We start from the raw sequence: 27,355 nt of genomic DNA, 5'->3' as shown, positions 1-27,355 counted from the left end.
ATCGTTTAAGCATCGATATCGCGATGTACGAATCCACGATAGTCACATCACAGGATGTGTGATGTAGGCTGTCGTAGTTGATCCGTTATTCATTAACTGTACGGGCCAGCTGCTCCTCGGCCCTTGACGAATGTGATTCGTGGAGAGCGCGCACGCGAGAGAGAGAGAGAGAGCGAACGCGCGAGAGAGAGAGAGCGTGGGAGAGAGAGAGCACGCACGCGAGAGAGAGCGAGCGCGCGTGCGAGAGAGAGAGCGCGGGATAGAGAGAGAGAGAGTGTGGGAGAGAGAGAGAGAGCGCGGGAGAGAGAGAGAGCGCGGGAGACAGAGAGAGAGCGTTCTCATTTACATTCTCATTTTAAAATCATTTAAAATGAGAACGTAAATCTGCTCACCCCATTTTTGTAAGAAAAAATTAGATTAGATTTCATATCGCAATATATATCGTAGAAAAATAAAATATCACAATGTCATTTTTTCCCAATATCGTGCAGCCCTAATATATATATATATATATATATATATATATATATATATATATATATATATATATATATATATAATTCAAGTGTAAGGTTTCCTTTACTAAACAAGTTATTTATAGCTGTATTTATAAGCTACTTACTAATGACTATTAATGTTGGGACAAGGCTTTATAAAGCATGAACTGAATATGTACTAATGAGTGCAGTTATTATAAAGTGTTAATAATGCATTTACTAATGTTAACAAATTAGACATTATTTTACAGTGTTACAAAATCTTTTAATGACTTATAAGTGTTTTGTAATGATTTTATTGACCTATAAGCATTTGTGAAAGTTCTGCTTGCATGGATTTACATTAAAAAAAAATTGCCTACTTCAATCATTCTAAGCAGCTTGAAATAACCCGTTAATATTTATTATAGACCACTGAAACTGTCTATAATCTAACAAGCAAGTTATGAAAATAAAAGTGTGTACACCAGATAAATTGGACGATAAAGAAATTGCTAACAATAGTATAATAGAGCATGTTTTAGGTTTTTAGGCGTTTAGATGCAGAAATGGACAAATACATGTAAAACAAAATGTCATCGATTTAATTAAATATAGATTAATTCTTGTTAGAGCATAATAATAATAATAATAATAATAATAATGAATAAATACATATATACACACATGAAAAAGTAGCCAAAACGAATGATTTTCTATATTCTTTTATAGATTAAAATTGAAGACAAAAGCAGTTATATTCAAATCCAGTTTAATGATCCATTTCAGATTTATTTCTAAACAGTTTATGTTCATGCGGCTGTTTTCATTTATATTCGCCAAGCTAATATGTATTTTGAAATAATCTTGTCAGTGATGTGTTCGTGCTTACGACGAAAGGCAGAATCAGTATCCTGCAGCTCGAGAGATCCATGTTATTCTGCCAGTCGCGCTTTCAAATAGTCTTTCATATTTACACATGTCACAAACACCTGCATTTAGCTCTTGTTGTCTTATAATGGGTGGATTGTGTGCATTCGTGGTAATATTTTATTTTAAAACGCTCTTAAACAAGAATAAATTCGTTAGTTTTCAGCTCGTGACACTGTACGCGCTGATCGGAGGCGGTGATTTCAGATAGGCAGCCGCAAATATTTAATTTTCACACAAACAGTTCAAAAACATCTGAATTTAGCTCTTGGTGTGTTCTAATTGGTGAATTGTGTGATATCGCTGTAATATTTTATTTTTAAAAGCTATAAAACAAGAATAAATTCTTTTTTTTTTTCTGAGCTCCTGACTCCAGACACTCGTGCTCAGAGCGGTGATTCATCTCTCGTATTTCTCACGTATCTCTGGCCAGAAATCAATTAATAATAATAATAATAATAATAATAATAATAATAAACAAAGCAGATACAAGAGGGTCCTCGCACCTTGGTGCTCGGGCCCTAATGAGCCCTGAACCGGTAATAATCAGATATGTTGGTTTAGCTTGTCAGTGTGAATTAAATCTAAGTATTTATTAGTATTTTTAACCGATTTAAAAGTGAAACTAAAAGAGTCTCCTCCCTTTTAGTCCGGGAATTGCACTTGTAGGGGCGCAATTTCTCTCAGACAATGGAAGTCTCAGCACATATACTCAAACAGAGAGACAGAATGAGATGAGATGTCTGACAGTTTTATAATTTTCTGTTATCCATACAGTGTTGTAAAGTCGTGAAACTATGAATATTTCCTCAGAACGACTTTTTTTCTGTATGAAAAAAAGTTTTGAAGTGTTTGGAAGCTGCAATTTAAAAATACAAGACAATTAAAACTTCTGAACCGATGCAGTGCAACACCTGCTGAGTGGCATCACACAGCTTGAAAGATTAAAGACAATTTTTAAAATAACTCTGATTGGATTCGTATGAAAGAAGAAAGTCATATACACCTAGGACGACTTCAAGGTGAGTAATTTATGGGCTAATTTTCGTTTTTGGGTAAACTAACCCTTTAAACTAAATAAATAATGCAATATCAACTATGCAATATTTCAAATATGTGAAATTTAAATTGAACTTACATTAATTTATAGTTACATTTTACTTTTTTGCATTAATTATGTGTATTTATTAAAAATGAACTATAAATAAATACATTAAAAATCTAATTCCTTTACAATTAATATAGCATATAATATAAATACATAAAAATCATATTTTATATGATTTTATATTTATTTATTCATGTTTAAACTTTTAAAAAATGTGTAAAGAAATGTAGAATTTATTTAATCATGTTGTCAGCTATCCATATAGTTTATTTATTAATGTACAAATTTAAAAATATTGTTTTTAAAATTATTATTCTTATATACCAATAACAACAAAAAAAAAGTGACATAGCTAGTGGTAAGTTAATGTTTTTATTCATGCACTAATACTCTTCCTAAACTATTCTAACCATCTAGACTAACAGGCAAGCAAGAACCACAATCATAAAAATGTGCTGTACTACAGAAAATGAGAGCAGGCATGAAATAGTTTGTCCTCTGAAAAAATATGTTGTTACGCTTGAGTTGCATCACTTATCCCTGCACTTTCCAGCAAGAAGTAACGAGCAGTGGAGTTTCCGATAAAAATACATGACACTTATAAGACATGAGCCCAGATTAAAAAAAAAATTAAATAAACGAAGAAATTGTTGCCTCAAAATCTCTGTTATTTCTCATCTTCCGAAACTTGTTAATCCTTTCTGGACTCCACTAGCTGATTGAAAGGCTTCAAGCGAAGGCTTAACCTTGCTTTAATAAACGCTTAAGTGTAGCGGAGCAGGACAGGATCATAAAGATGTTTCAAAAAATAAACACCGGAAAAAGAGAGAGAGAGAGAGAGAGAGAGAAGAAACACTTTCCTCTCAATCCCAAAGGCCATGGGAGACTTTCAAATCAGAAGTGGGGGATTAGAGACAGCAGCGGGACTAATACTTGGGCCCTCCGTTCGAAGGGGGGAAGATTAGCCTCCGAGACACACTTCCTATCTGGGCCTCCGACCGAGAGGGACTGTACAATCAGCCGAGTTTATCACAAATGGAGTTCAGCCAAGAGGAAATCACTTTGAATCACATGGGTAGTATCTACAGGCTCTTGCCACAGGAGGACCAAATAGTTTTGGCTACACTGTGTTTATCAGGATGGGCGCACGGGGCCCAGGTGGGGCGGCACTCGCTCCGTCAGCACAACTCCCTTCAAGGCCGTACTGGATGTGTGAGAACAAACTGAACCGCTGAAGGACAGAACTCTAAATGAACCCTATAAAGAAATCCTAGGACAACCATAAAGACTTTTTCAGGAATTAAATGCCAGATTTTAGCCATAACAATTTCATAAATAAAGGTTGCATGCTATAGGGAACGATTTGTGCTAAGCCAGCTGGTTCCAGAGGGATTTACCTTGTATTTGTGAACCGCCGTCCATTAAATGACCTCAGGAGAAGTTATCTCCACCTGTCTAAGGATGCAGCGCATTTCCTGGGATCAAAGCGAGTCTGAAATGCTTGGTCATGTCGAGGGCCTGTAATTACCACCGATGTGCACATCTACCTGCCTATCCTCCATTTCAAGCAAAGCCCAGATGCCCAGAGAAGATCAACATCCACCATCTGTTCAAACTATGCGGTTTTTCCCCCTCAAACAGCTCTAACTTGTTCAGTTTCTTTGCAGGCTGAGGATTTTCATTGTTGCTTCAGTGTTATCTATGCAAATGTACACGATTCACAATATATTTAGGCAACCTGAGTGTTTTAACGTCAGTATGCAAAACACAGGTACATATTTCCAGTGTAGACTAGACAAAGGCATCATTATCAGAACTAGTAAGAAACAGAATGATTTCTTCACCCAAACTCTGGGACAGATACAGAAAGATGGACAGGTCACAGTCAGCTAACGACGCAGGCGTCCAGTGTCAGCGTCACCCTGACTGTCCGGACCGGTTACCCTCACATGGCAATCCATCCTGAAGTTGAAATCACACATCTATAAACTTTTTATGCCACTAGAAATGAGATGCTGGAATCACATGACTGAATATGCATGGCAGATGTTGCATGGTTCGGGGGCCTGAAGCTGAAGCAATTAACCATTTTAATGCTAATCAGGTCGAGTACAAAACAAGAGCTAGTGTGGATCTCCAGAGAGATGAGAGCATGATACAAAGGAAAAACCAGGAAGAACCTGCACTTATCTTCTCTGGTCTCTTTTTTATTTCCGTCCATCCCCCAAGGGCTGTCAGTAACTCCCCTCAGCGCTGTAATTAAACATCTTAGATTAGTTTTCCTTGTAATTTCTGGGCATCTGCAAATAGTCCCCATGACGCTAAAGGAGAAACACACCCACCAGCCAATTAAAGAGATCTGGTTTGCGACGATTACCCATACTAACATCTCAAAAGCAGATGTGAGGAACACTGTCTTCCTGCTCTTCTTGGGTTGGGATTACACCTCATACATAGTTGATTTTCTGCAGGAAACACTATGCTGTTTAATTATTTTCAGGGAAAAGGCCATTACTTAGCTTACCGCCGAGTCTGACCGCCAAAATCTGCCGCCTACATGTCTTCTCCGAAAAAACAAAAAAAACAAAACACAATTGAATTAATTTCTGAAATGTCAGCAGAGGTATGAAGAGGGTTGAAAGGATCATGAGACTTAATTGCACTAAAGAATCAGGAAAATGGATTCTCAAGGGTACTTAAACCCTTGTCCTCTTTAACTTTAATGCAGTTCCCTCTTATAATAACTTAATGAAACAAATACTCTCATTCTGCACAGCTATGATGAATCTATAATGGAAACGGGTTGCTTTGAATATCAAAGGTGGCGGGGGCACACAGATGTAGCGGAGGGGAACATCCCTTCAGAGGCCGAACGCCAACTGTCCCCCTCCGTTTCACAGACGAAACATCAGACTTTGTGCCTGTCACGACAGCAGCTCCTCCTTCAGCCAGCCAAAACTCTTTTTGAACTTTTTGCCTCTTTTACTATTAAGAATAATACAGAACGTAGAGGAAATTATGTGAAGAATTTGCTTGAATGGGACTTGGAAACGGAACAACCTAGATTTGAATTCGCAATGCTCACATGACTGCCACAACATAGAGAAACTGTGCTAAATGACTGTCCACATAATTCTCAATATAGCAGTGCAGAAACCAGTAATCAAACCTAAATTCAGCGTCAGATTGGGAACAAAAAACTTCGGGATAAATAGTTTTAAACACAAACTAATAAGTCTCACTTAGCCCAAGACTAGAGAGCGCTATAGACCGCTCCACATGTCCTGACGGGGTTATCGGGGTCTGGCGTACTGATCCACATTTCCACCGCAGCCCAAGAACTGGAAGAGTACACTATAATTAGAGGCTTTCCACATGCTGCAGTTATTTAGCATGCTAATAAAGGACAGAGCTGACTCCTCAAAAGTATTACAGGTAAAAAAAGTGAGAGTTTTGGGGAAAGGTTTAGCTTTTATGACTCTCACACTGCAAAATGTGACTTCTTAATAATTGAACTAGTCTATTTTGACTTATTTTCCAGTTAAATGATCTAAAAGAGAGGGGGGGGAGAGAGAGATAAAGAGAGAGATCCCTACAAGATAGACTAATGTTCAAAAGTTGGGAATTGTAAGATTTTCTTATTGTTTTTGGAAGAAGTCTCTTTTGCTCACCAAGGCTGCATTTATTTAATGAAAAATAAAGTGAAAACACAAAAACTGTGAAATTTTATTGTAATTTAAATGAACTGTTTTCTATTTGAATATATTTTTAAAATGTAATTTATTTCTGAGATGCAAAGCTGAATTTTCAGCATCATTACTACAGCATTCAATGTCACACAATCCTTCAGAAATAATTATTATATGCTGGATATGCTACATTTCTTTTTATTTTCAATAGTGAAAACAGTTGTGCTGCTTAATATTTTTGCATGAACATATTTTTATTTTATTTTTTATTAATAAACTGAAAAATCCAAAACGATTTTTGAAAATTGTTTGTCTACATTATAAATGTCTTCACAGTCACTTTTGAAAACCAGTAAAAATATTTATTGAGTAAAGTTACAACCCCAACTAATCGAACCGGTTTCACACTGTAAGTAGTCATAACAATAAAAAGACACATAACCCCCCATCAATCTTTTAACAATCTCTCATTGTCATTTATGCGGGTCCTTAAACTTCCTTTTCTTTGATCGCCATTTTACAGCTGTTTTTAGTGTGCAAGAAAACTTGCAAAACTAGGGTCTGTCATTCTTGAAGATGCAGCCTGATACTAAGTATTACGCAACGCGTGGCCCGGAGCCATCGGGGTGAACAGTGAGCTCTTACGGATAAAGCCAGTCCCATCTTTTCTTACATTCCTCTCTCTCATTCTTTGTTCCTTTGCGAGTCATTATACTCTAACAAAGCGTGACACATGAAGCATTATAAGCCTCCGAGTTTCATATTGAAAGGAAAACATCGAAACAAAAGGGGCAAAATCCAACTTTAGGGACATACACAGGACATACAGAGCAGAACGAATGCCCGGATTGACTCATTTTACCTCAGCACGCCGCACAGAACCTCTACTGTACGTGAAGTTAATAATAAACCCGCAACAGATCTGTGCTAAACGTCGTTGCTGGCCAAACACGGCTTGTTGAAAGTTGGATTCGATTTATGTTCGGCCGGGTGTTGGGCGATTGTAAAAGTGGGATTATTAAAACAACTTTAGAAAAAGGTAAGATTGTGTACACAGTGTTCTTGTAAGTGCAGGTTAGGCAGAGCAAACACATTTTGAGGTCTTAACTTCCTTTTCGGCGGTTTTCTTGGCAAACAGCAGGTCTGACATTCCTTGTGTCAGTCTGAATAAGTAGGTGAGTGTTGATATCGGTTAAGTGATAGATTTCTCTCTGCCTCCGACACTGGCTGTCTGGCTTTGGATGGAAAAGGGGAGTTTAGGCAGGAATTGTACTACCTTCCTGTCGCAGGTTTCCATCATGGTTGCCTGAACGAGGTAATTACATGCGTGGCGGCAGGGCAGGGGGGTGGAGGGAGCGAACAGGCAGCGAGGGTTTTGAGCTTTGCCACTGTGTCATTATGGTCCTGTTTGAACCTTATTCAGAATAAGCAGCCCGAGCTTTTCCTCATGTCGGGCCAAGTCGTCCGCACGCCTGCCAAGCCTCTTGTTTTTGTTCTTGCAAAAAAAAAAAGAAGGCCTACAGAACAAATAACATACAGTATATCACCCGCTGCTTGATGTACCGCATTATATTTTCTCACTTTTTATTCTCTGAGCTCACATAATTTCCCCACCAACTTCAACATATACAAATTTATGTTTCTGTTTGACCAGCACTGGCCTACAGGAGCTTACAAAAACACGTGTAACGCTAACTGTATTAACCATGGTATTTTGATATTTATGCTTTCAAAACCCTCCATTATAAATTTTGTTAATGAATAATCCTCTGAAAAAATATATACTTATTGCATTTATTATATAAAATGCAAAAAATATATATGAAAATACTAAACAATTAATAGATTTTTTAATGTAGGCAAGAGCTACCTTACATTTCTACAAGGGTAAGGCCAGTTTTTCATAGCAGATCTTAAGAGTGAGTGAGACATCCCATTGGTACACACTACACGAGCGACTCGCCCCCCTCCGGGTCCAGCACTGACTCGATTAGATTACAACAAGAGGGTTGGTGACAGCTCCTAGGCATACTTGAAAAGCGGTTGATATCTGAGATCAGTCCTTTCAAGCTTAAAGAGAGACGGTATGTAATGCATATCACGTCCGAGGTCAAGGAGAATTGCTGAAAACCACAAGTTTTAAGTAATAAGCCCATTTCAAGTATCTGCTTTGAGCCTGTACACAAAAACAGTTTTGTGAATGCTTTTTAAAAAGGACAAAAATCGACCCCGTTGATGCACAACTCCTCGAATCAAATGAAAAAAGAACAAACTACAAATGCCAATCAGACAAAGAGATACAGCACACATCAATAAAGCATAACAGATAAAGGTAACCACTTTCTTGTAATCGCTACAGTAAATATCATAAACTGTTGTGAGTTCATTTATGGTTTTTATAGCTCACGACCACCTACTAAGACTATTACTACACCTACTTTTCTGATCTCTTCAGGCCATCTGGCGTGTTTCCTTCATCAGGATCACCATGCAGGTCCAGTGGCACAGTCACATCCTGCCCATCTCCAGCGAGATTATCCGACCCACTGAGTACATTGAGACCCAGAGACCCAAGAGGAAACTGGAAACGCTTTCTATTCAGCTGGAGAGGCTACAGGCTCTCTTATATTCAGCTCTATGCCAGGAAAGTCACAAACACAAAGCCAAAATAAGACTGGCCTGTTTTCAAACCGCTCCTGGAAGACGATACGAATCATTCGGAACTGAACCGCTAGGCCTACATTTTCTAAACACATCTCAACTCTTAATACTGCATGCTGTATGTAGACACCCATAAACTGCAAAAACCCAGCATGATTAGAAACCAGCCGAGCACTTACTGGCTACTTCCAGTGAGGCGTTGTGGCTAACCGCTTCTCCCAGGTAGTTACGGGCCACGCAAACATAGGAGCCTTCGTCAGGTTTGCTGCGACGGCCGTGTACGATACGCAGGAAGAAGAGCGAGCCGGTTGGCAGGAGCATGCGGTGGGATCGAGGGTTGTCCCGGTCCGTTTCCACACGCTCTCCATCCTTGTACCACTCCACGGTGGGGGTGGGTCGCCCCTCAGCCTTGCAGTTTAGGGTGGCCGGTTCACCCTTGGATACGATCAGGTCAGAGGGGTGTTCAACAATGCGAGGTGCATAGTCTTCCTGCCGCAGACGGGATCCTGCGGAAAATAAAATTATAATAATTAGAATCTAATAAAAGATTAGACAGACAGACAGATAGATAGATAGATAGATAGATCAGCCAATCACAATCATGAAATCAATAACACTGTGGTATACATTTTAACATGATTCAGGAATCAAATGGATAGGCAGGTTCCTCAAGTTTCCAATACTTGCTCATTTATGCTGTTCTGATGTACAAGCACAATCAATATTCAAGCAATATTAATGACAATCAATTTTCCAATGAGCTTCAGGTCAGATGAGATTCCGTTTTGTATCCTAATGCAAATTCAATACAAATAAATTGCGCTGCTGACTAGATCCAGATGAATGTATCCTGATATTTTCATGTCTGAACATGATGACTTTGGCTACAGGAGACACCGGCTAAACTAAGCACATGATGTCATGGGGATGCATTACAACACACAGTTATATACACACAGTTACCCCAAAATGAATTTTCGTTCACCATATGATCACGCTCACCTGTATGATTTTCTTTCTTTAGAGGAGAAAAATGGTGACGAGAGCTTATTGAACTTGTTGAGCTTTTTATGTGCTAATTTGTAATGAAATTTACTAGCAATTTCTTAGCAAAAATGGTTTCAACACCAAATTTTTCTCTTACCTATATATATAGATATTCTTAATTTTAGCATCTCTTAAATGTTGTAAAAGTCGGTCACAATTGGCTTCCATTCAATGTATGAAAAAGGGCAGCACTAACACCTTTCAAAGAAGAAAGAAGAAAGAAGTACATACATGGTTTGAAATAAATAGAAAATAAGGGTGAATAAATGACAAAATGAACCATTCCATGAAATTTCTTGTAATTCCTGAAGCAGGTGTTGGTAACTTCCTACGAACATATTGGTGTGGCTTTGACTATCCCAAAAGCTCTGGGAGGGAACCAAGCCCTTCATTACTGAAATCTCTCTGTTCTTTGGACTGCGGCAGACCTGTGCTTAAACCAAGCCACCGTCATTTCAGTGGTGCGCCACTTCCCTGATCAAAGTCATGAAATGAGAGGGCTGTAAAGTTAGGGATGAGGGGGTGTTTGGAGGAAAAGGGAGATAAGAGGCATTGCAGAAAGACACACATCAGACAGCTCCGTGGATGTCTGGGTTTGTGTGTGTGTGTGCGTTTGAAGGCTGGAAGTGTAAAGGAAGCACAGTCACTGCATAGGGAAATACAAAAGTAGCTAAAATTGGAGACTGCCAATCTGCCTTTCTGGGCTTAAGTCGTTTGCTTGTGTTCAGAGACCAGTGAACTGCACCCGTAAGACCTGGTTTATATGCAAATGAGGCTTGCATCTTTAATGCCTAACGGCTACAATATAGTGTGTGTGCATCTCAACACTGCCCTTTGGAGTCCATTCAGCCCCAATTAAAAAGAGCTAAGATTAATTGGCAGTACAGGGTCAAAATTCATTCATTCATTCAACCCCCCAACCCACCGGCTTTTTACTCGTTTTTCATCCCATCCCCCGTTCCTTACATCCAACTATCCCTCCCTCCGGCCCTTCTGCGGAAGGACAGCTCCAGAAGACAGCGCCTGTGAGCGTTAAATCATCCCTAACATCAGCGCGCGTTTGTGCGGGGTAATGCATTCATTGATTTGCATGTTGCTGAGACGAGTGGTTGGTTCTCGTGTTTACAGAACGTGTAAATATGTAATGGGAAGATAATGAGCTGTGCTTTCTGACGAATATGAACACACTGCAGGCCAGCAGGACGATACACTACCAGTACTTTTCAGCAAACAACACAGAGCGAATCCATAATGGCTATTGTCTGCTAACAGCCATGTGGAAGTATTGTTTATTTACAGAAATTATCTGATATTGTATAAACAAAAGTACTATTATTATAATTAGTCTAAATCCATAAAATGAATAAGAGAAAATGTTATATATAGACATTTTATGGTCTAAACATGACTGAAAAAAAGTATATTTTTTTAATGCACACAATACATAGCGTATAGCTAATAAATAAAAAATAAAATAACAGAAAGTTAAAAAATACAACAGTTCAATATTTGGCCACTTTATATTATCAGCACTGACTGTAAATCACAGCAGCCATGCTAATATTGATATTATATATTTATTTTCACCCTCAATCCAGTTTTGACGTTTATCTGTGATGCAGAATGAAGACATTTTCCATTATTTTAAAAAGCAATTAATGTCAATACTTGATTAAATGTTGCATCCAATAAGTGTTTTGTAGCAATCCAATGTTCAATCCAATAAGTGTTCATTATATATATATGGGCAGTATATCAGCCACCTCTCATTCTCTAGATATCCGCTTCAGTACTGGCTATTGAAAAACCCAATATGTTTGTCTATAATAAAAAAGGATGTATATTGAAGAATGGTGACAGAAGAGATTTATAATAGAGTCAGAAAAAATAATGAGGAAGAAAATGGCTCAGGGTAATCTCTCAGATGGAGCGTCCGCATATTAAGTTTGGTTCTTCTATCCTGTTAGAGCAGTCTGACTTCATCTAAGCTGGCTGCATACGCTTAGAGAAATATCCAGTCGGAGAGAAGAAAAACTACCCTCCACCTCCTCCTCCTCCTCCTGAGGTGCTCATGAGTCCACTCACAAAGTCAGAAGACCTCACTACATGCAATATTCCCACTGCACTTTGAAATGCAGAAGCCCCACTCTCGCTCTCGGCAGACCAGCCGTACTTCTTTCTTTAATTAATTTTTTTATACAGTGGAATGCTGCATATGCTCAATAATGAGAGGTACCACTGAGGGCGGCGCCACGTTACACGGTGAAGTATATTTAAAATGTACATGCTGTGAACGAGACAAAAATGCAAAGAAAGAATTAAATGAATGAATGAAAGAAAGAAAGAGAAAGAGCATCTACTCTATGACTCAGTCTCTCTTCATGGATAATAAATAAAAGCAGCTGTGTTTCTAGTATTTCTTTCTCAGCGCTCTGCTGACTCTTTTCATGTTTATTTCCACATCTGACTGTTTTCTTCCTTTTGCTTGTCCACTGCTTTTGGTCTCCTGTAGCCTTTCTTTTTCCCCCTCTCTTTTTTTTCCATGCTCTTTCCTCTTGTGCTCTTTCCTGTTCTCTGAGAATATGAGATGAGCTAATCAGCTCCATGGGCTCAGCGGTGGGACGCTGGGATTTCTGCATCTGAGATCTGATCGATCGCTGCCTAGGGCAAGAATCATTTTCCTCCTCTCAGACTGACACACACACACACACACACACACATACATACATACATACACACACATGAAGTACACTCAATATGTGAGGCTGTATCAGTCCCACTATCCTTCTATCACTGCACTTTTCCTCATCGGGTGAGAGAAAGTCACTGGAGGTTTGCACTGGAGGTAATTAAGGGGAGAGGAAACCTCGGACAGGGGATTCAACACAAGCCTGAAAATCCCTTACTCTGCTTGATTTGATGCAAACATAAAAATGCTGTCAGGCAATCCTATTACTGCAAAAAAAATATATACATATATACATATATTTATATTTACACATTTATGAATATATTAGGGGTGTAACGGTACGCAAAAATCACGGTATATGTATATATATATATATATATATATATATATATATATATATATATATATATATATATATATATATGTATATATATATATATGTATATATATATATATATATGTATATATATATATATATATATATATATATATATATATATATATATATATATATATTTATTTATATATATATATATAATAAAAAAGAATAAGAAATAAAATACTGCTGCAAAGTTCTCCACTAAATAACTAAATAAAATACTCTCAGTCTCAAAACAATATCACATAATAAAATATAATGAAAAATATAAATAAATAACTATGATTACAGTTTGGACACACCTTCTCATTCAAAGAGTTTTCTTTATTTTCATGACTATCGGAATTAAGAGCAAAGGTCTGTTTAAATGCAGACAGGAGCTGCATTTGAATTATGGTCGTTATTTTCCTAGTTGTAGTGATTTTCACACTCGCGTGATTAGGGCTGTGCACATGTGTGATTTTCATGCACATCTCATCAGTAAAGATGCTCCTGTAATTAGAAGTATATCTCCAGCATGTGCGTTCGGATCAGGGTTGCCAGGTTTTCACAACAAATCCTGCCCAGTTGCTTCTCAAAACTAGTCCAATCGCGCTTCCAGGAGGTTCCCCGATAAAAATTGCTTCCCGGGGTTGCAATATAAGTTTTTTAGCAGGGTTGCCTTGCTTAAATTCACATTTTAGGTGCTAAATATCACATTATTTGTATTGGGGTCACTTCGACCCGCGGACATGAAAAACAAACACAGACTTGGCAACACTGGTTGGCATTTACTACACCGAGCCGTAATTCACTGACAATCTACACAAAATCGATGTCAAAATCGCAGGCGATTCTTTGTCGATTTTGAAACCGATTTTGTGTTAGTTGTCGGTAGACTACGGCTCTGTGTAGTAGCTGCCGCTCCACCTGAACCAGTGTTGCCACGTCTGTGATTGTTTTTCATATACGCGATTTGAAGCAACCCCAATACAAATAACGTGATATATAGCCCCTAAAATGCGAATTTTACCAAGACAACCCTTCCAAAAAATGTATATTTTAACCCCGGGAAGCAATTTTTATCGGGGAACCTCCTGGAAACGCGATTGGGCTAGTTTTGGACTAGTTTTAAGAAGCAACTGGGCAGGATTTGTTGTGAAAACCTGGCAACCCTGATCTGAACGCACGTGCTGGAGATATACTTCTAATCACAGGAGCATCTTTACTGATGAGATGCGCATGAAAATCGCATTTGATTTTTTGCACAGCCCTACGCGTGATGCCTTTTGAAAACTTTAGAATCAGCTGCAGGGCGGGATTTGCGCTGAACGCCGAGGCTCCCTGTTTGTGTGGAAACACGAATATGTACCTATGTTCCGCACACAAAATATTGCATTCGGTCATTAAATTACCGAAAGCCCTATACCGAAATGCTCCGGTACGATTACACATACCGTTACAACCCTAGAATATATACATTTTAAAATTATTTTCCAAATTCAATTGTCGATCAAATATGAATTATTTCTAACTTTTGGTGCCAGTGCATGCACGTAATTACGCAATTTATTGAAAAAGTTGGAAATACATAGTAGGTGCGAAATGATTCTTTTTACAGTTTTTCCCTCACAATATTACTATATTTCTTCTTCAATATGAATTCATTCTGAAAATTATCACTACATTAATTTTTCATTTGGACTTTATTAAGACACTGCGAAAAAAAAAAAAAAAAACCTTATCGTCTTCAGTAACTCGCACTGCTGCCTCAAGGTGGGAAAAAATAATTTTGGGTTGATCTATAATGGTTATATCTGGGGTCTTCTTCAATAAGGTGTGAGTGTGTGTGTGTGTGTGCATTTGTTAAGTTGCCTGGGAGGAACCGAGAGCGTATCAGCGGGGTGCTTTCACTCTAGTCTGCCTTTGCAATTAAAAAACTCCACATACCTCTCAGACATGTTAACCTACACAGCTCACAGCTATATTCATGCATGTTGCAATTACATTTCAACCTACAGTGCAGTTCACTTCTTTTATTTCCACACAGAGGGGAGGAGGGGAAGGGACGAGAGAGAGAGAGAGAGAGAGAGAGAGAGAGAGAGAGAGAGTCACACGGCAGTTTTAATAAGTTCAGCTTCAGTGGCTGTGTTAACTTCAGATGGAAATGAGCTGTTCTCAGTGAGTCCTCATCAATTAGAAAAGAAGAGATCCTGGCACTGAGAGAGAGTTACGGCCAGACACTGATCGCCTGACGACGCCAAGGTCACACAGTGTTAGTATAGTGTCTGAGAGACACTGGACAGAGAAAGAGAGATCAAACAAGAAAGAAACAGAAAGTAAAAGAGATTGAGTGACTTCAGAACGAATAACAAAAAAGGTTCAAACTTTTTATACTATAGTAACACTGATATATTAATATACGTATGCATTTAAAGGTCCTATGACATGAAAATTTCACTTTCTGAGGTTTTTTAACATTAATATGAGTTCCCCTAGCCTGTATATGGTCCCCAAGTTTCTAGAAATTTTAATCGGTGTAAATCAAGATTTTGCTATCTTTCTCTGCCTTTGAGAAAATGGAAGCTCAAACAGGCTGATCTTGAATCTCCTCTTTGTGACGTTGTAAGGAGAATTGTTACCTCCCCTTTCTCTGCTTTGCGCGCCCAAATATTTACATATAATTCAGTCGCAATGTCAGCAAAGGCGTTACAAACAGACTTTTATGATATGGATTTGACAGCACCGCCACATTATATATATATTTGAGAGGGGTTCCACATGTAATACGCATTTCAAATGCAAAGATGTCAGCCAATCACAACAGTTGTCGTTTACTCGGAGTCTTACAGCAGACACGCCCCTTCAAACAGAGCATTCAAGCCAGAGGGCTAATATCAGGATATAAAAATGCTTTTTATTTCTAAATTTTAAATGTAAAAATCATACTAACAATATAAGTACACCTAAGGAAACATTAAAAAGCATTTAAAGAAAAGGAAATAATCCATGTCATGGGACCTTTAATTTTTACTTATTGTGAAACCTAAATCCTAAAAAAACTAAATTGAAAAACTATCTATCAAAAAAATCTTTCAAAAATATCAAGCACCAACTGTTATTAACATTGATAATTATAATAAATTTATTTTGAGCAACAAATCATCATATTTCAACAATTTCTGAAGGATCATGTGATACTGAAGACTAAAGTAAAAGCTGCAATTTATGGAATAATCTGCATTCTAAAAACATTATTATATATATTTAAAATATTTTTAAATATTACTATATTTTTTTATCAAGTTAAAATAGCCTTGAATGAATGCATGCATTTATATAGCGCTTTATGGTGTATTGTTGTACACCCAAAGCACTCTACAATCATGAGTGGGGGAGGTCTCTCCTCAACAAGCACCAGTGTACGGCATCCACCTGGATGATGTGACGGCAGCCACAGTATAATGACGCCAGTTACAGGAGGACAGGAGAGTCACAGAGCCAATCAAGTGGATGGGGATTATTAGGAGGCCATGATTGACAAGGGCCAGTGGAGGGAATTTGGCCAGGACACTGGGGTTACACCCCAACTCTTTACGAGAAGTTCCATGGGATTTTTAACGACCACAGAGAGTCAAGACCTCATTTTAATGTCTCATCCGAAAGACGGTGCTTTCTGGACAGAATAGTGTCCCTGTCACTATACTGCGGCATTGGGACCCACACAGACCACAGGGTGAGCACCCCCTGCTGGCCTCACGGACACCTCTTCCAACAGCAACCTAGTTTTTCCCAGGAGGTCTCCCATCCAGGTATTGACCAGGCTCAGCCCTGCTTAGCTTCAGGGTGATATGGCTATGGTGGGGCTTGGTGAACATAACACACTTCATCTCTCTCTCTCTCTCTCTCTATATATAAATATATATATATATATATATACACATATATATGTATCTCCACAATGCAATCAAATCCTGATGGATAAGATCAACTTCCTGTTGATGTGTTAATGTGTCACGAACACAGATACTTTACTCCTGTCTATTTGTGTGAGCGCTGCAGTAAAAATCTCTCTATATTTCCTTATCATGACAGAGGAGATAAAGAAACAAGCCTCAAGTATTGAAAGGCCTTAATGAAGCTCAAAATTCCTGTTTCCTGCAAACATGCCCTGTAGCACAGCACTGAAACAAAGAAGAGCGTGAGTCACCACACAGGACTGCTCTGCTGCTTCAGAATCGCTTTCAGTCACAGCTGGCCCAACTCTGATAGGAGTATATGAGCACTGATAAGACACCCGCACCACAGAGGGCTTTGGTCTATTTGTAACACAATTAATTGGTGATTAGCAGGCCATTTAGTGGGATTTATTGGGCAAGATAAGCACAGGGTGTGCATTCTGCCTTTTCACAGAGATAGCTTAGCAACACCTGTACAAGTCGTAAAACTGAGTCAAAGAGTCGTAAAAAACAGAGGGTGGATCTGCTTGAATGCTAGAGATCGGTGAACTCAACCGGCATTTCTTGCCTGTCTTATCCCAGCTAATTAAAGTCAAATGTACACTGTACGATTTAGACTCAAATGGATAATTTATGGCCTTTGCAATGAATCTAAGCTCAGTTCTGAGTTCTGACAAAGAAAAACTTAAGGTCACAGCCTTGTAGCACAAGATACTTTTAAATAAAAACATCAATACTGGCTAGGGCTGCATATGGTGGGAGGAAAAATAATCTTAATTTTTCTGATCAAAATTCAACAGTATTCAGATACAGAAATTGAATGAGCAAGTGTTTTTATCTATGTGTTTTGTTTGTTTTTTGTTTGTTTGATGAAATTCATTGGTTCTGTAAACCAATATACTGTTATACATACATTTTCTTTCTCAATTGTTTACCTTCACCTAAACCATAAGCAAATGTGTTTACAAGGATACTTGCAGAGACATGCATTTTGACATAATTCCGTGCTTATGCGTCATTTCATGCACAAATAGACACGGATGTGAACAGAATCCAGTGTTCACGTGCATCTGTGTGGCTCTCAAGGATGCGAGCGGCGTGACGCAACAAAATACTATAGAATTATAATCAGTGATGCTGTATACACTGGATGCGGCGCGGCATGACACAAATCCCCGACTGTAAACTGATGCCTCGTTCTCTTTATGACGTACTGACACAAAGTTCAAATGATTTGCAAAGGCTGCTTTGTCGCGTTCAGTGTAGACAGACTTTGGGGTCGTTCACATGTCGCAGTTGTACGCGCCGCTTTCTCCTGCTTTCCAAAGCATTCGGCAGCTTGTGCTTTCGTGGAGTCTGCCATTGCTAAGCAACTGTGACCTGCGCTGTCAACAACGACCCAGAAATTAAAATAAATGATCAATGGATTTCCAACGTTTGCACTAGCTCAGCTACTAAATTCATTAACAAATGGGTATCGTGTCCAGTGTACACTAAGTAGACAGCCTAAAGGCCCTTTTTACCGCCGCGGCGTCTGTAAAGTGCATTTGCAGCTTTTGAACGCTGAGTGACGCTTTAACCACAAGTTATCAAACAAGCGCATCACAGCACATTTTCGCAAATAGACGTCAGTTTTGCCTCGCTGATGTGTTCCATTTGACGGCTTCAGTCACGGGAAATGAAAGAAAAAGACTATAGTTAAAATATTTCATATATTTAAAATGTTATATTCACAGATTAAAGTTTGGTACTTATTAAGTTATGTGCATTTATTAGAACGAATTCAAGCAGGATAAATGTCAAGCCTGTGCCTGAGTCTGTGCTTATATTTTCTCTAAGCTACATGGTATTAAACCATATTTTAGATTTGATACATTTAAAAGGTGTGCAGTTTTATATTATATGAATTATGTGTTATATTATTCAAAAGAAATTGTGGTTTACTTTGCATCTGAGCATTAGTAGTGGTAGTGGTAGTAGTGGTAGCCTATTTTAGGGGGGTAGGCTACATGGATTAATATGCAATGTCAATATTTTCATATATTATGCCTATATTTTAATTTATATTTTAAAATTCCTTTAATAAAACAACATGCATTTTTGTTATACGTTAACTGTCTTTTATTTTGACCGATAACTTCTTGGAAAAAAGACATTTGTCTGTAAACTGATTAAGAAATTGTTACATGTTTAAACGTGAAGCGCTGTATAATTTCGTTCACTTTAATTATGCCTAATTAGCCTAAAACAAGAAACGAATCAATTAAACCTGCACGATTTAGCTAAATCTTTGAAACTCTAAAGAATGGACGGATTAATAAACCGTCCTCATGATTAAACTCAAGTTCTCTGCAGTAAAAAAAAAGTTGTCTGGATGTTTTCTTTATTTATTTTAAACACACAAAAAAATATATTAAGTTTGTGAGAAAAAAAAAATTAAGTCTTGTATAGGTTTCATTTTAATGTATTAATCACCTATTTTCGTTTGTTGCATGTTTTTTTTTTTGATATTATATAATTCATGTATAAATTACATTTTATTACATTTAGAAATAATAACGGATGGGCTAATAATATTATTATGTACAAACAGGATATATTTAATAGCCTTCACTTTACAACAAATCCTTTAAATTTCATCAAATATATCAGAACAAAACAAGAATTAAAAATATAGAATTCTAATGGATAAATATAATTGCAGTATATAATAATATAGGCTTAGCTATAAACAAACAAAAAATAATAATAATTTAAAGCTAAGCATAAGGTAAGGTTGGGCTTTCTCATTCTCTAACTCGGGAGAAATCCGTTTCCATATTCGTGATGTTGCCCATTTGAAGCTTACGTATTATTCATGAGGTAAAATAGGCTTTGTTGTTCACGCGTGTTTCAATATCGATGGAAAAAAATCATAATTAACAATATGTGGAGTAAGTTGATCGCTGCTAACGCTGAATGTCTGGTGAATGACTGCTGTTTCCAGTGAATATGTGCACGAGACACCAGCGCGATCAAACAGGAGAAACAGAAAATACTCAATTTTTGGTCACACATAAGGCATAATTCAAAAATGCAAAGTGTTAGTATTTTGAAAAAATCAAGAATAAAAACAGAGTAAATAATAATTATTGCTAAATGCTGGACCGTTCCCATTTGCTCTGCATATGGAACCTGAAGATTTTTTTTTTAAACCAAGAATGAACCGAAATGAAAATGAAATGAAAACATTTAGCTTTTTATCCGTATATATATATATATATATATATATATACATACATACATACATGGGCCTTATATTTATTTACTGTTTAATAACAATAGCATGCATATGATCCTTTGTGTAAAGGTCTTCTTTTAATTTTTGATGAGTAGACTGTAGCCTAAGACTATCTTACGTTTTAAAATTAACTCACTGTAAATGTTTGAATATTTTTTAAAGACGTTACAATGTTATATCATAATGTTATTGTTGTTTTACTTCTTCCTTTTATTTCATTTTACAATTACATTCATTTCACAATCCGTCCCTTTGCGCCACCTGTTGGTAGTTTCGCGAATGATTTTAACACGCGACTGAATTACAGTTACACGCGGTACACGTGGCGGTAAAGCCCAATTAGGCTGTATACCTACTGTAGATACTGTGTCTGTGTGAGCAAAGAAAACGATCAGTATAAAAATAACGATCAGTATACTAAACATCACACATCCTGCAATGTGACTATCGTGGATGTGCACATCATGATATCGATGATGAAACGATATATCGTGCAGCCCTACTACTAAATAAAAATATTCAACAAAATAAGAAATCGCTAAATAAGAAATTAAAAGTGTTAATTTTAAAACAAAAAACAAAATTAATAAAAAAGAATAAATAATAGCAACAATACTAATAATATTAATATGTTTACAGCACAACTGTAAAATTGCAATAATAAAATAACAAATGAGTTTGTGTGGAGCATCATTTACTGCAATCTGAGTTGCTCTGAGATACTGAAAACACCAAGACATGAGATGCTCACATATAGTAAAAAATAAAATAAAAATGTGCTGCACTTCACTCTGAAACATTCAATGCATATTTTCCCTCTGAAAATGTCAATGCATATATTAATTAATTTTGCCTTAATATTGGCTTTTCTACTCAATTTAAAACATAAATATCTTATTAATTAACGTTAGCCTTGACAAACTCCAGACATTCAGATTTATTTTGCATTTGAAACATTGCCAACATCAGCACAAGCTTGCTAGGGTTGAGTTGAGATGGCATTCGCCGTATCAATGAGCTCAGAAAGTGACAAAACCAGTAAAATGCTTAGTCAAAGTCCTAAAATTCTTTCTTACAGTCTGACAGCTTCATAGAGTACAATCTGACAGTTTACGATAGTAATGGACCCAAAAAAACGACACTGTATATACCCGACTTAAGATCAGAGGGCTCCGAAAAGTGAACTGCCACTCTCTGTCATTTGACGTTATTCAAGAAAGCGCCACTGAAGCTCTTCAGAACGCAGACGCCAGGCCTCATATTTCAAACTCAGAATTCGCATCACGACCTCAGCCGAAACATCCATCCTCACAAGTCCCATTTGGGGCCGCCGGAGGATTTCAGAAACAAAGGCGAGCCCGGAGAGGAAGGCCTCTGTCAGCTGTGAAACAGATCCGCAGGGTCTCCTCTGGCTGTGGGGGTCAGGGGCAGCCCGGAGAGAGAAGCAGGGCTCCTCTGGGAGACTGCGGCCCATCATGCCCAGGGGCCCCCCAGTCTGGAGGGCTGAAACAATAAGAGTAGTCTTTCTGCCTCTGGCTCCAGTCAATCTCAACAGACACCCCGAAACAGATGGAGAATGGCTGAGGCTTTCCTCAGAGAAGATGACGCTGAATGTGTACAGTGACATTGTGTTAGTGATGTGTGACACTCATAAGTCATTCTGAATATCCCTGCTGCTGTATGAGACCTGATGATCATGGATCTGTACTGCACACTAAACTCTTTACAATTTTTTCTTTTCTAAAAACAAACAAATTGTTTTTTAACCAGATTTCTCTGATAAAAAAAGACAATGTGACCCAAAATTTTGTGATAATACATTAATATGACTGTGGAATTAATTAATTAAAACAATTAAAAATATTTGTAATATTACTAAAATATTTAACAAAATAAGAAATTACTAAGTTTAAATAAACAAAAAAAAAAATCGAGGATTTAAGAAAAATCGTTGGAAATCCATTGATCATTTATTTTAAGAAAAATGAGATACTGAAAACACCAGTCATGTGCCGCTCAAGTTTAAAAGAACACAATGACGTGCTTTTCTCTGAAACATGCAACACATATCGCTATAAAACAAACAGCATTAAAACAACACATATTATGCAAAAAAATAGATAGTAAGTTTAAAATGTATTCGTAATAGGAAAAATCAAAATTTTCGACCATTATTTGTAATATTAACCTTATATTATCTATATATTTTTTTCACTTTCTTTTAAGTAAATGTGAGTGGTTTACCCATGAAAGTAGCAAAACATTTCCAAAAGCTATCTCTTTGTCACATGACCTCTTAGTGTGCATGGTGACATCCAGTTATCATATCTACAATAAAATAGATTATTTTCCAAATTTCACTACAATCTTATGTAAAAACGTATTGCATTCTGATCAAATTTTGAGTCAAAAATGTGTCGAAAAAATCACAACTTACATTATTTAAAGTTAAAATTATAGATCATCTATAAAATTACTTGTATGTATGGTTTACGTGTTATAATTGTGCATACTACGCACTTTATACATGCTCAGTACTGTACAAATGAAATCAAATATACAGATATTGATGAGAGATATTTTTGTCAAACTAGTCTTATATGTGGCTAAAAATTTTTTTAAATATGTGGCATTATGGCACTGTCAGGCAGTACAAAATCTCTGACGTATACTGGCGTCTTGTGAATGAGAAATCAGAAAAAGAGATGTACGAAGGCATCATATTCCTCACATATAAATAATTCACCTGTCGTCCTCATGTCCTCACCCTCAGAAAATTCACAGCAGCAGGATTCCGCTGCTTGTTAGTGGATGAGGGCGACAACGTCAGTTTAGATACAGCAGTGGACAAAATAATCTGAGTTGCTCGTGTCACACAGAGACGCTGTCACTCTTCCTCACTGCTGCTGACAATTAAATCAGCCCCTCACGTGTATATTTACGAGACCCCTCAGTGTGTGAAAACACTTTTATTCTCGGGGGACGGCTGTGATGCCTGTCCTACAGTATCTCCACTAGGCGCATGCAAAACAATGGTATCTGCAATTAAACTTGGGACAGCATGCAGGCTGAAGATCCAGTGTGTGTGTGTGTGTGTGTGTGTGTGTGTGTGTGTGCGGTGAAGAGATTTAGAGTCACACTGGGAGATGTGTGAGTGAAGCGCTCTGCCAATTACATCTTGTTTTTGTTATTCCGCATTGAGGGAAAGCCGAGTGACTTTGACCAATGTTTCCACTGTATATCAGGACAACTCCCACTAGCTGGAGAACCACACACGAGAATAAATTAAGAGCGTTAAACATTCATTTCCCAACAGAGGATGTTCTAGTCGTTTAAATAGACTTCACAAAGCCATGCCAAAAAACGCAGGCCAAATTCCCATCAACTCAGTGGGATGGAGCAAGTGCATCTCAAAGTTTCACCTCCCAATCCAACTAAGCTGGGAACTTTTCATTCTATTAATTTTTTTTAATAAAAATAAATATATTTTAATATTTTTATAATATTAAAAAAAACTTCTAGCACTGATTTAAACAGTAGTAGAAATAAAATGGATTAAAGTTGCTAAACTGGATTGTTTTTGTGTGTGTGTGAATCAGTACTTGCCAATCATTCAAATAAGTTTAAATGGTTTGCTTCGATAAACTGATTGATATCTCAATGACAACACTAATTGAATTATATTACTTGAATTAGATCAAACTGTCCGCATCAATAAACTGCTTCATTCATTAAATATTCTGAATGAACTTGGCAAAAAATGCCTGTTTTGTTGAAATGGAAGGTCCTGATAGAAAACTCTATCTATTCCTACTCAAAATATATGTGTACCAACTTTTAATCTGGCCTAGAGCTCTTTCCATTTTTGCATACTGTACTGCACCATGTATTCAAGGACAATTAGAACACATTTGATTCAACAGCAGATCTGAGTCTTCCCAAGGTCAAGCTTCCTCTCTGTGTTTTTTCTGTTCCAGTCTCACCTCTTAGAGGGAAGACAACTTGACCCGAGCCCTCCCTTGGCACCATCAACTCGTAGATGAATATGGCACTCAGGGATCCAAGCCAAGACAGAAAAAACAACAACTTCTGTAAAGTTGCCAGAAACATAAGCATGGCAGGCAAAGAGGCTGGGGAAAAAAAGTTGAATGCCTTTTAAATATCATTTAGGAGATGGCAGATGAGATTGCAGTGTAATGGAAGTTGGATAACATATCACGTTTATCTGATGGCTTGCGGCCTATAACGGTTTTTGGGAGAATGTACATAACAAGGACACGGGATGCCGGTAGGAGTGCCCTAGGGTTCGCTACTGGGTCACACAAGTGTGATTACAGGTTGCCGTGTGAATCACAGTTAATATTTCAACCCCGAAAAGAAGACTTTGCTCGAATGATTGCTTAAACCTGGTGTTTAACAGCTGATAGGACTGGGGAATTCCAGATAATCTGATGAGCGCATCATTCTGTGGATAACTGATATTGAATCCCTGACTCTTTACGTCTTTATGACTACATGTTGTGTAATATAACTTTACGACCATAATTCTTTGCGGATTATTCAGAGAGATCGAAACTGTGAGCGGCGGATTCCTTTTATAGTCCAGACGTCCAATGCTTTGAAGACTGACACTCTACCCCGGTAAGCATCAAATCCGGATGGCCACGCCTGAGATGTCACGACACCATCTGTTCCCTCTCCAGTTGCTTGAGAACACATAAAAAAAGCAAGACTGCATTTACAACACGCAACTTCCTGCCTGCCCGTAATTCCTCAGGAGCTCCCGTGAATGTCGTACATCCCCTGAGGATGCCACTTCAACACGTCTGACATTTCTCCTCTCAATTAAAATCCCTCTTTTATGCCACATATAAAGATTTGTGTGCGACAGACTAAACGCTGCCAATCATCACTGCGAGAACGATGAGGTTTTCTATCCAGTATGCATTAGTTTGTACCGTGCATGCCAAGCAAACATGTTTCACGTCAAGATCACTGGAACTAAATGTATCTAAAACGGCGCTAAGCATGAGCCTAATGGCTGGTTTATTTTTAAAAATAAATTGCAGGGTGCCACAAAGCTTAAAAAGTGTCTGTGTTGACTCATTTCTTGCGGTCGAGGAACATGGCAACCATGCAAAGTTAACATTCTGGTATTTCCAACCAAGGACGAGGAGCATGAGAAAGTGATTATTAAGATAATAATTATTATCGTTGAGACTAAAAGTAGGGGAAGAAAACAAAAATCAAGTCTGAAAATTAGCTGTGATGCCGCAAGCTTTCAAAGTGATATACAACCAGAGGAACGCAGGGCTGCAATAATCCTTAGCATAGCAGCAGAAGTGCCCACACCAGGGACCTTCGCCAGACAGCTTGTCTTACATTAGCAAAGCGCAGGCCAACCCGAAATCTGAGCGTGTGGAACAGTTTCTCTAGTGAGGGCTCTAATGCCAAGCCAAAATCCTTTGTTTCAGTTAGCGACAACAATAGGTGTAAGAGCAGTTCACAGATTAGGACAGGATCTGTTTGGCTAGCAGCCAGACAGCGCTAGCATTATACTACTAGGGCTTTTATTGTTGCACAGACCTCAAATATCTGAGAAAACAGTGTGAACAAAGCCTCAGGAACATAGAATTTGTTCTGCTTGGTTTCTGATAACCGTGCAAATGCTGTAAGTGAGCCAAATTGAGATTCGGGGGGTTGGGTTGGTAAATTGGATTAATTATAATCTATACTCATGAACATACTTTTGACAACTCTGATACAATTAATTTTATGAAAGATTTTGTTAACAGAATTAGCTGCACATCTGCCATTGTATTTGTCACTTCATGTATATGCAAAATCTTTAAGTATATTAAATGCAAATCTGCATCTTAAATTCACTACATGAATTTCACAGAATTTTGCACAAAATCACATGTGATTTTTGAATAGTCTTGGAAAATTTGACGTAAACCCAAAGTTTCACATGTGTTGATATGGTTTTACATGCAAAGTTCAGATGACATGATTAAATGTGACTGTGCATGTTTAAGAACTTAAAAACATATTAAATTCATGTTAACGTTCAACACGCAAAATTTACATTACAGTAATCAAATTATTTTTGTGTGGTTTTAGAACATTTGACCTTTAAATCCAAAGGTTTTGCATGTGATGGCCTCAAATGTTCTGAAAACAAATTTCAAGTGTTAATGTTATTAATGTGAATTAAATGGGTTTTTTTTTCTGTAACTTCTTTAAAAGCATTTATACATCTTTACACTTTATACATGCACCACATTAAATTTGCATTGTGCTCAAAATCAAACTATTGCAGAATATTTAATATGTAAACTCAATGTTTCACAATTTAACATTGTTTTACATGTAAAGTTAAAGCTTGAAAAAATTGATTTAAAATTGATATATATTTGGTTGAAAATGTATATAGCTGACTTTATCTTAATGCACTTAATATTAAGTTCACCACACAAAATTCACATTAATTTACACAAAATTCCAACCACCATTGTGTGGTTTTTGACTCTAAAAGCCAAATATTTAACCAACGTTTTGGTTTCACATAAACGTCAAGTCTCAAATAATCTGAATACAATTTTTGAGAGACCAGATTGATATGATAATATGCTAGTTCTGTTGCACACACTTTGTTGAGCAAATGCATCAAATTCCTTCACTTATTCTCCATGGTTATACTCTAGAGATGATAGCACATCACATAGCAGCTCCTTAGCTACAATTTCAAGGTCAAGCTTTGGATAATTATGCCTCTTGGAGGACTTGTCTGCCTGGGGAGCTCGCTATTCTGCTTTACACCCCGTCTACTCTGGGATTAGCCCTGGGGCAAGGAGCTCTTCGAGATTCTGATCAAGCCTCTCACTCAACTGGCATGAAAGCTTCTTCATCAGCAGGTAAAGCATCCCAGCATGAGGTGGGAAATCAAAGAATACCAAGTTTATATGTAAGTCCGGGCCTGAGACAATCTTTAAAATCATTGACATCACTTATATCAGTGCCTGCCAAACTGTATCAAACGGATGTGGTCCACTTGCAAATGAGCGAAATTTTTGTATTCCACAGACTTGGTTTCCTGTAGAAGCCCAATTAGACTGGGCAGAGTTACAAATAGGAGGGGGAGGATTGAAAAGACCC

At 37.6% G+C, this 27,355-nt stretch overlaps 1 protein-coding gene across 8 annotated transcripts in view; it reads right to left on the bottom strand.

The window, feature by feature from the left end:
* The window catches only part of LOC132107755 (roundabout homolog 1-like), a 281,293-nt gene that overhangs the window by 134,432 nt on the left and 119,506 nt on the right, over positions 1–27,355 (bottom strand). For all 8 annotated transcript variants that reach the window (XM_059513931.1, XM_059513930.1, XM_059513934.1 and 5 more), the window contains one exon: positions 9,044–9,370. In XM_059513931.1, coding sequence (XP_059369914.1) covers positions 9,044–9,370 — 327 coding nt within the window. The remainder of the gene's footprint in view (positions 1–9,043; positions 9,371–27,355) is intronic.

This window comes from Carassius carassius, chromosome 28, assembly GCF_963082965.1.
Source record: "Carassius carassius chromosome 28, fCarCar2.1, whole genome shotgun sequence".
NCBI lineage: Eukaryota > Metazoa > Chordata > Actinopteri > Cypriniformes > Cyprinidae > Carassius > Carassius carassius.
Note: the sequence above shows the minus strand (reverse complement) of the source record. Positions and strands in the feature narration are given on the sequence as shown.